The 10750-nt window shown below is 40.7% G+C and overlaps 2 protein-coding genes across 2 annotated transcripts; both read right to left on the bottom strand.

Annotated features, from left to right (window-relative positions):
- Positions 1-62: 62 nt before the first annotated feature.
- Positions 63-1108, bottom strand: LOC111597454. Its single transcript, XM_023312206.2, has 2 exons — positions 1039-1108; positions 63-982 (listed from the first exon to the last, which is right to left on the bottom strand). Exons 1-2 carry the CDS (start codon positions 1043-1045, stop codon positions 132-134), a joined length of 858 nt encoding a protein of 285 aa, XP_023167974.2. The 5' UTR covers positions 1046-1108; the 3' UTR covers positions 63-131.
- A 5290-nt stretch (positions 1109-6398) lies between these two features.
- LOC111597566 lies at positions 6399-9831 on the bottom strand. The gene is made up of 2 exons (XM_023312368.2): positions 9772-9831; positions 6399-7058 (listed from the first exon to the last, which is right to left on the bottom strand). The coding sequence occupies exons 1-2, from the start codon at positions 9829-9831 to the stop codon at positions 6399-6401; spliced, it is 720 nt and encodes a 239-aa protein (XP_023168136.2).
- Between the last annotated feature and the right edge of the window lie 919 nt (positions 9832-10750).

The raw sequence follows: 10750 nt of genomic DNA, 5'->3' as shown, positions 1-10750 counted from the left end.
GGAGCTCCAGACAAATAGGTGTCGATAAGCTAAAATCCATTGAAACAGAGGTTATATGTATGTCACGCAATGTCTAATAATTATCTAGACTTCAATAATTTATTTACACATGTCATAAAGATGTGCTGTAACTAAGACCGCACGAGAACTTCGTAGTGCTCCAGCTTGACCTCCTCCCCACCAAAGGGTATATAGATGCAGCCATGCGAGGGATGAATCTTGCCAACGGTTAGACTCTCACAGTAGTGGGCTCTGCCCACGTATAGCGTTTCGCCATCCACATTGGGCCCGGAGGCCACTGCATTGGGCACCACATTGCCGTTTGAGGCTGGTACCCACTGGAATCCATCACCGACCAGCACTTGGACTTCGGTGACCTCGTGCTCGGCCTGTGCATAGGCAGCATAGGCAGTGCCCTTCGACGGCACCACCTTGGCGGGCAGCAGATCGCCATTGCGGAAGACGCGACCCACATAGATGACATCGCCGTTGGAGTCGTGCCCGCCCACCACAGCGCCATTGGGCACATCTGAGGCGGTCGTGTCAATCCAGCGCTCTGGCTGCGAGAGCACCTCATAAGCAAAGACCTTCACCTCGTCGGAATCGTAGGGTATGTAGAGGCAGCCGTGCGAGGGATGAACCTTGCCCATGGTCAGGCTGCCAGCGTGATAGCCACGACCTGCATACAGATCCTCCCCATCGACATTGCGACCCACTTTGACAGCTCCCACGGGCACAGCGCCGTTCTCAGCGGGCAACCACTCATAGTTGTAGCCGCTGAGCACCTCGTAGCTATCGAGCTCCACCTCCTCACGCGCATAGGCTACATAGGCCTTGCCCTTGTTCGGTATCACCTTGGCTGGCAACATATCATTGCAGTAGAAGGCGCGTCCCACATAAATGCTATCTCCATCCGAGTCATGGCCAGCGATCACGGCATTTGGGGGCACGCTGCCATGGCTGCAATGCTGCCATCTGTGTTCTGTGTAAGCGACGTCTTTAGATACCAATGCTCCCTGAATGCGCATCAGGACTTACCTGCCATTCTGTGCAAGCTCTGGCGCTGCTCAACTTAGACTAACCAACAGCCCAGCCCAACCATTTGCCCATACCCTCTTGAGTAACTGGGCGCGTTCTTATCAAAGAATGCCACACAGATAACGCTGACCCAGCCCCATGGCCAAATACAACTCCACCTACAGCTCTTCACTATAAAATGAGCTGCTGTTTATTTGGTTTCACGCGAAAAGTGGCTTAAAGTGGGCTAAGCGCGCTAAGAGCATCGCGGCAGCTAGGGAAACGCCATGCAGCGGCTTTGAAGACACTTGAATCTCCTGCACAGCAGGAGCTTGCGGCATTGTAGTTGATTGCCTCACATATCATGAGTGCGTAGAAGAGCGAGATAGAGAGAGTGAGGGAAATTCACATGAATGCAATGATGTGGAAAATTAGATTCATAATCTAAAGATTTCTGTTATGCGATTACGTTACAATTTGCAGAAAATGCGACTTGTTAATACCCTCAAATTGGGCGTCAGTTAAAAATTGAAACTAAGAATTATTTTCGCTAACATTTTTTCATAATTTTATAGTGCCATATTTAGCAATATAATAAGCAATATAATTGTTAGAGCTGCCTATGTTATTCTAACTCTAGAGCTGTGATAGATGTGATTTTTTTGTAGATAGTAAAGATCATGTATTTATTTATTATTATTTATTTAGTTATAAATTAAATGTATGACGACCAACTGCTAATGCCATCAAGTGGACTGCAGATGGACATTGGTATACCTACGATTACTCCCTACGTCAACACGATCGAGCATAGAGTCATACGAAAGAACAATTCTGATCTCATAGATCATATTGGGAAAGCATGTCAAATATTTAAGTTATTATTTAAGACTTTTAAGTAAAAGGAGCGACAATTAGTTCGGCATAGATCGCTGCTCTCAAATAACCCCAAGTTATATGATTTAGTGCTCTGATTTTATATTTTTTCTTTTATTTGTGCTGTCTGCAAAAGTATCTCTACATATCTCTACATATTGGCTATAAATATACATTGAGTTTTGTGATATTTTCTCACTTTAAGATGCGAAAGAACAACAATTGACAACTTGTTGCAACTTCTAATGCAGCAGTCACAGCATAACCCAGACTGAGCCACCTGTGAGATTTTCCTGTTTCTGCAGCTGAAGAGGCTCTTGAAAGGATTTCGATAAGGAAGGCATCATAGGAACAGCTGAACAAGATCACAAAGAACTATTTCTTGCAGTGCCACGAGGGTTGCAAATAATGTTCTCACAAAATATATATTCAGGTAAAATATTATATTTGGACAATTCAATTTTATCTTTTGTCACGTCCTCTTAGCAGCTTAAAGCAATCTGTAGCTATCCAACTGAAAATATATAGATACAATTATTGAAACAATTGCTTTAAATTTATTCAAATTATTTGATTTTCATTTTCAAATTTAATTTTATTTTGCAACGCTTATTGCATTCTCCTTGCACAGTCTGATATGCCCGTCTGCACTGTTTTGTTTACTTATTTTTTGGCAGTCAAAATACGGAACGGGCTGCACTTGGAGCCATGTTAATCCTTTATTTGCTTGCAGCTAGCTTCTCGGCCATGGGACTTATTCCCGTATCCTCTGTACACGTGCCTCACTTATTTAGTGGTCGCTGCGTATGCGTTGGCTGCGCTGCCAGTCCATTGATTTTCGATACCCTGTAATAGCGGCGCATGAAATGAGTTTAGTTTCTTAGGTCAGATGTGTAACTGAAGCGGAGCTTATTTGGCAGAGATTTTAACGACTAGAAGAGACTATGAATGTGGTTGCGAGGTCTGCTCAAAAAGTATAGTTACGTAGGTAGATATAATATTATATAAATATAGTTTTTTTTTTTTAATTTTATATAATTAATAAATTGTGTATATTTTCTCTTTTTTAAATGTAAAATATTTTAATAAATAAACAGCTATATATGTAATCAGCTATAAATATATTTTTTAGAGCTTTACAGCTTACTTTATATGACAACGCATTCAATAGCTAATATTTATTTAATATTGAATTTGATTTGTCATTTTGTTATAGATAGATTTACAGCAGAGCAATATTTTCAAATTGTTCAAACTTTTATCAAAATAATGGTTCTGTTCGTCAATCTCATCCATTTTAATCAAATCATATAAATAAATATAAATATATAAATTTAATTTTATTTATATTAAAAATATATTTATTTGTTTTATTACAATTCATTCTTGTGTAACTCTAAAAAAATACTTATGTACTAAAATATATACACATAAACAGAATACAGGGTATTGTGCAGTCGCGCACTCACGGCTGAAACATTTAAACTTTTTCAATTTATTTGTTGCTTTTAACAATCGCAGTTTTTGTTTGCGATTTCGACAATTTACAACTATTTGGGGCAACGTTTGCTTCCCATGGGCCAGAGGTGGCATACAGTGGAGCACATGTGTCCATCTGCATGTGGTGTTCACTGTTGCCAGCAGCAGCTGCTGCAGGTTTATCAAGGTGTTGCACGTCCATAAAGAAGCTGGGCGAAAAACTGTTCAACAAATCCAAGCTTAGCTAAGAAATGTTGAGTTTTTTATTCAAGAAAATGTTCCACTGTCACACACACACACACACACATACACAAAGAGTATACGTGTCTGCCTGTGTGTGTGTAGCTGGACTACCTGTGACGCTTTCCGCTCTCAATTCACATCCGTTGACTGTTTGGAGCGAATCGCGGTTACCCTTTGGCCACACAATGCGGCAGTTTTGGTGGTGCCTGGGGCATGGTCAGCTCTGTAGATGTATGTGTGTGGTGGGTGGGTGGTTGCTGTGGCGGCTGACTATTGTTTTTCCAGTTGGCAGGGACTAGCGCGCAGTCAATCTAGCAACACTGCCATTTACGGGGTCAGTCACATTGCTCTGTGGCTGCTGCAGCCGTATGGCATAGCTGCTAATGGATGCAGGAGCTGTAGCAGCAGCAGCTCCTTCTGCTGCAGCTGTAATACAAACAAATGAAGGCAGGCAGGCAGCCAGCCAGCCAAGAGCATTCGAACGAATTAATGACGCGTTCAGCGAATCGGCACCACTTAAAGATGCCTCTGTGGGGCAGCGTTAAATCCTGATTGGGTGGTGCGGGTGGCCTGGGTGGTTGCTTTTAAGTGGCAGTCAGCGCTTAAAGCGTAATTATGTCTCAGAACAGTGTGCAGCTGCACAGCTGCTTTAGACGTTGTCTTTAATGCGTGTTCAATTGTTGTCGCTGCCACAATTTGTTGCAAGCGCGGTCATTTCATGCCATTGCCTAGCAACCTGGCAACCTGGCAACCTGGCAACTTGGCATGCTGCAAGTGCACTGCAGCAACGCAAGCACTCTCAATGATATTGTTAAGCTGTCTCAGCTAGTTCCCTCAACTCTCATAAACACTAATTGATAAAAGCGCCTTACGTCGGTTTTTGAATATTGCTGTGGGGCCATGCTACAGCCGGATGAGCTCCACTCACGCCCCCTGGCAGCTGGCAGCTGCTTTTTGGCGTCATTTTTCACCTTCGAATATATATACTATATATGTATAAATATATATGTATATATATATATATATATATATATATATAAATGGCAAAGGCAAAGTTTATTTTCTTTGACACAAATCGCAAGAATTTAAGTTCTTTAGAGCTTGAAAACTTTTCAATCGTCTTTTTCATTTCATAAAGTACTTTTTACATTTATACATATATATATATATATATATATATATATATATACATATATAACTTTTATTTCACTCACATGATTAAATGGAAACTGTTGATATCTAAAGCGAACTACGTCGAATACAATTCCCCACTCATTGTTCGTATATTAGGTTTCTTGCAGTCTACCTGTCCATGTGGGAAGTCTTGAAAAATTATGTTAATTCAATCTTCTGAGTTGTATGCGAGCGTAGAGCACCTGCTAAGAGCGGGAGCTGCGTGGGGAAGAGCTATGAGTGAGAGCCATGTAGAACTGAGCAGTAGCTAAGAGCCTGAGCTATATTGGAGAGAGTATTCGATAAGAGACTGAACCATATATGAAAGAGTAGCTGCCAAGGGTGTGAGCTAAGAGTTAAGAGTTAATATATATAGGAAAGAGCATCAGCTCATAGTCTAAGCCACATAGGAAATGGCATTAACTAAGAGTGTGAACTATTGATGGTAGGGTATCTATTAGGCATGAGTATCTCATAAGGGGGAGTCTCATATATGTATCGCTAAGAGTCTAAGCCACATAGGAAGGAGTCTAATCCAGAAAGCGTGTTAGCTTGGAGTGTGACCTATGGAAGGTCCCTACCTTCCAGACATGTGAACTATATGGGGTAGAGTAGAGTAGAGAGAGTCTCATATATAGCTACAATTGTAATCCATAAAAGCAGGAGTCTAAGCCAGGTCTAAGGTTGATTAACTCATAAGAAAGTATCTCATATATGGCCAAGTGTATTAGCTTAGACTGTGAACTACATTAGAGTAGAGTATCTGCTGTGAGTGTGATACAGATTCTCAAAAGAGAACGTCTCATATATAGCTTCAGTTCTATTCATTCAATTCATCCATTAAGGAACTAGTATTAACTGAATCTTGATTATCCCATCTTATCTATCTTATATATGGCTAAGAGTCTAAGCCACATAGCACAGCGTATGCCATTGGCAGCAGTTTTCCCATAACGTATTTCTTTTCAGTTTCCTTGGCTAAACGTTTGCCTGAAACTGTGGATGTGGCCTCAAAAGCAAATCGTCATTTTGTCAACTGTTGCGCAACGGCTGGCAATTTGCATTTCGAGAGGCATCCTGTCAAATTGTTTGCTGCAAAAGTTGTCATCATTGTCGGGTTTGTCGGCGCCTCGTTGCTTCCGCCTCGAGTCGAGTCGAAGTTGGCAATTGCAATTGCAGCTTGATTTCCATTTGCCATCCGCAAATTGAGAGCATTGGGGAAATGTTTTTCCTGTGGCACATTTGGCATGCCGCATCCAACTTGTTGCACAATGTGAGAATTCCAGCATCTTTCTGCGCCAAGATGCGGATGGAAAACAGCAAATTAGGAAGTTCAATTATTGAAATTAAATTGCTGCCAGTCAGCCCTCAGCGTGGCAGCCACAAGAATTTCCAATTAGAGTCCTGAAACCACTTGTAATCAGTGCGGCAAAACTTGCCATGAATCGAATATGAAATTTCATCGGAATTGCTAACTAGAAATACCTTCAATAGGTCGAACTCAATGCATTGCCAAACGAGACTCGGATGCAGTTTATTTCAAAATATTTAAGATTAGGAAAAAAAAAAGTAGCTATGCATATGAATGGGCAGATTGATACCCTAGATTCCTAGAGCTCAAAGTCGGTACTGGGCGCCGAGCTGTCCACCTCGGCCTTGATCGTATAGTTGGCCTGATTAATGCTGTAGCGAATGTTCAGATAGTGCCCCGTTTGGAAGGGCAGCGCATAGTAGCCCAGCTGGCTGCTGGCGACCTGGTCGTTGCGATGGTAGATCACGTGTCCGTTGCTCAGCACCAAGTGCAGCTCCTGGCTGCCGTTCTCGTTGTGGCGGACGTTCTGCTTGAGGATCTGCACGAGGCTCTGTGCATCTGGCTGTCGCAGCGGCAGCGAGATCAGCGGCTCGCAGCGGCAGCTGAGCTTCTGGCTTAGTGGACAGGTCTGTGCCGGTGAGCCGAGATCGCCACCCGGTGGCTTGGCAGGCGGCCCAAAGCCGGGCAGATTGCCCAGCTGGCCGAAGTTACCAAAATTACCAAGACTACCCAGTTGGCCCAGTTGACCCAGTTGGCCCAGATTGAGGCCGGTGAGCAGGTTTTGCAGCGGCAAGTTGGTCAACAGCGTGCCCACAATGGGCAGATTCTGCGGGAAGCCGGGCGTCTGCAGACTCACTGGCGCGACCACTGCTACAGGCTGCACTGGCTTCAGTGGCTCCACTGGCGGATTCGGATTGAAGTTGTCAAAGTAAACGGGTATACCAATGCCAGCGTTACCCTGTTTCAATGAACTTATAGTCAGGCAATCTGCAATTGGCTGCGTATGAGCACTTACCAGCTGACGTTTGTTTCTCTGATCTGGCTTTGCAGTGGTTGTTGTTGTTGGTGTTGTTGTTGTTGTTGGTGTTGTTGTTGTTGGTGTTGTTGTTGTTGTTGTTGTTGTTACAATCTTATCGGATACTTCTGCAGCCGCCGCAGCGCCGATTAGCAGTACGAAACCCAGATAGCTTCTCATGTTTGATGCTCGGCCCGTTCTGTGTCCGACTGCCCACCGTGCCAAGTCTTTTATATGGCAAGTGAACGGTTCCGTGCAGGTCTTAAGCAGTCTTAACTTAAGTTCTTTATGGGCCTGGAACCAGTTGTAATTATATTGTTATGGGCGCAAAGTGTGTCAACTCGAACAGGCAAGATCTTTCGGTATTTGGTGGCATAAGAATACATTATCGATGCCGATCAGACTACAGTCTAAAATGCTTGATTATATATAGTATAAGCTGACCAAATAGGTACACACTCTTATGATTATATTTACATTGTTCTCTTTTCCTTAGTTGCCATCTAACAATCTCAATCTGGTCGGCTAAAGATAGAAAAGATTTGCTGAAACTTTTCATCTTAGCGCTGAACTGCCTGTTGCACACTGTCACTTAAGCTAATTAAGCTTGCTAGTATATGTAATGAATTTAAATACAAGTCAAATGGCAAGCATTAAAATTATTTTCACATTTAAATATTATCGCTAACTTAAACAGCTGCTGAAATATAGCTATGCAAAATAGTATCACACTAAACGGGTCACCCTTCAAGCTGCCAAATGCAGAGATGAACACCTGATTTATCAGCAGTTAGCGAGCTGAGCAGCATATTGGCAGTACACGCACACACATACACACACACACACACACACATATGCTTGCCTGTTGAGCCAGCTGTCGCTCATTGAACAGCAATTGCTTTGAGTGTCTCGTATAATAGAAGACCAACAAAATTGTATCGAGTGTAGCAGACTTGAGCTGAAATTTAATTTCATTTCAATTAAATTGAAATATGTAAATGGAATTAAGTGTTCAATGATTTCCATGTTAAGGCCTTTGAGGCTATTCGGCAGCTGTGGCAAGTCGCCAGCGGTCGCACGATGAAAGTGCCCGGCTTTGGAGCTTCAAATTAGATTAAGCAAAAATCGTGTGACTGCCCAGAAGCAAAAAAAAAAAAGAAAAAAAAACCCCCCTTAAGAGCCAAATGTCCATGTCCACGGCGAGAAATTGTCAGTGGTTTCGCGCTCCCAGTCCCAAGCTCCACCACTCGAAAAAAATGGAAAAAATCGAAAATCCAGTTGCCATGGACGTAAACATGAACAAATTTTGTGGGTGAGGCTTCAATTTGTTGCGCTTTAAAGTTCGCTTTGAACGATTAGCAGGACAGGAGTGTGGCCACTCGAATCAGGGCGGGTGGCACGTGGGCGCGGCTTGCTAGTAGGTGAACCACGGGGACTCTCGCACGGAATTTCGCATGTGGACTGGGCGCAAGTTTGTTAAACATGTTCCTGTTGTTGTTTCTGGTTTGTTTGACAGTTTTGGCGACTGTTGTTGTTGCTGCTGCTGCTCAGCTCATAAATCAAATAAGTTTTGACAAATTGCACATTAAAGACACGTTTTGTGTTTTGTTTCTGCTGGAAATTAAATTTGTATGCACAAATATTATGTGTAACATTTGCTCCAATTGAATATGCGCAAGCAGATTCAATTATTTATATATGTATGCAAACTAAGGAATGTTTTTCAGTCACACACACAGAACACACTCAGAAATGTTTGCAGTTACCTAAATTGGCATAAGACTTGAGTTTAAAAATAATTTTCTACATAAAATATATTTTATGGCATATGACAACAGTGGAGGCAATACTGCAACAACAACAACAACAAAACTATACTGAGAAATGCAATAACAATAAAAAGGAAGCTAAGCGACGCGTTCTGCTGGCAGCACAGTGGAGTCGATTCAAAAACTTTAAATAATTATTTTCATATATATTTTAATTTTTTTGTAAAATTTTAATTAAATTAATAAATATTTATTTTAATTGCATTAATAACAATTTTTTCAGTTTGTTATAATATAATAATAAATAAATAAAATTTATTTAATAAGTATTTAATTAATTGCTTATAGTTTTTAATTTAATCAAATTTCATAAATAAAAATTCAAAACATTTTAATTTGAATTAAAAATATTTCATCAGTTTTGATTTAATTTATCATAATTTATTCTATTTTTTATGTGTTGGTCACACGGTGCGTTGTCGGCAGCAGCAGCTTCATTAAAAAAGTGCAAAAAGAAATGCAATAACAATAACAAAAGCTAAGCGACGCAACAGAGGCAACGTCAACGACGCGTCGTCAACAGCAGCGTTTCGACGACAGTGCCGCAGTCGCAGTCGCAGTCGCAGTCGCAGTCGCAGTCGCCTTCGCCGTCGCAGTCGCCATTGCCGTCGCCTTTGCCAGTGCTGTTCTTGAGCTGGCTGTCCGGCATGAAAATCTTATTATAAATGATGTTGTCCAAATGACCCAAAGAATGTTAAAGAATGGCAAGTGCAAGCCAACAGGAAGATGACGAGAACGAAAGAGACAGTAAGAGAGAGGAGAGAGTGAGAGGGAAAGAGCTATATTGTAATATTAAGATCACTCAAATGAATGACAGCTAAACCAACCTGCGCTGCATAGCTATAGCGCAGCTTAAGCTTCAGCGAGTGCTCGGGCTGCCAGAGCATGACTTGCTAGTTATATAAGAGATTATTTGGCTAAAGCGAATGTAAATATATAAATGTTATATATACATAAATATATATATATATATATATTCTTTATGTGTAAACTTCAAAATGCTTAACGTAGCATAATTAATGACTTATAGCCCATTGAAGTGTCTTAACAAATAAGCCTGAGTTTTAGAAACTTCTATATAATTTTTATTGTATATATCTTAGTATATATTATATATTAGCATTATATTTTTATTAAATTTCCTTTAATATATATTTTATAAGATTTTTTTAAATGCTTTAAAATTTATTAATTTTTGTATTAGTTTATTTGAGCTCAGGTTACTCAACTTCTTATTTCAAGCGTATTGTTTAAAAGTTTTCTAAGAATCTTTTTTACTGCTTTGTTTTTTTTTTTTTTGAGTATCCGTAAAACTCTTATGTCTCAGAGCTGAATATGTTATTTTTGAATATTTTTATGAGTTTGTTGTTGAAAAGTGTTGATACACAATGTCGTAAGATTGAGACGAAGTACTTAATGAAAAAAATGTATATAGACTTTTGCAATCGATATACATATGTTGAAAATTGGCTGTCTTTATTTATTTATCTTTTCTTTAAGTATTAAATTTTCACTTATAATTCTTCTCATTTTATTCTAGTTCCTTTTCCCTTTAGAGAGAGAGTTTCCATTGCTTTTTCTTGAATTGACTTCATTCTGGCTCACAATTTGCTGTTTCGAGTCAAAGCCCAAGAGTTCCTGCTGCTTGTCCCATTCTTATCTTGAGCTTTTCGTTTATCTGCGTCATCGCCTGTTGCCCTTTGCCAGCTTTGCATTTATGGCTGGTTGCGGCGCCTTTTGCTTGGCCAGCTTTATCGTGTTTTCATTTAACTGATTGTTGGTTGCTGCTGCTGCTCTTAACGCATA

This window comes from Drosophila hydei, unplaced genomic scaffold, assembly GCF_003285905.1.
Source record: "Drosophila hydei strain 15085-1641.00,03,60 unplaced genomic scaffold, DhydRS2 tig00000232-arrow-arrow-pilon, whole genome shotgun sequence".
NCBI lineage: Eukaryota > Metazoa > Arthropoda > Insecta > Diptera > Drosophilidae > Drosophila > Drosophila hydei.
The sequence above is the reverse complement of the archived record's forward strand: the minus strand, read 5'-3'. Positions and strand labels throughout refer to the sequence as shown.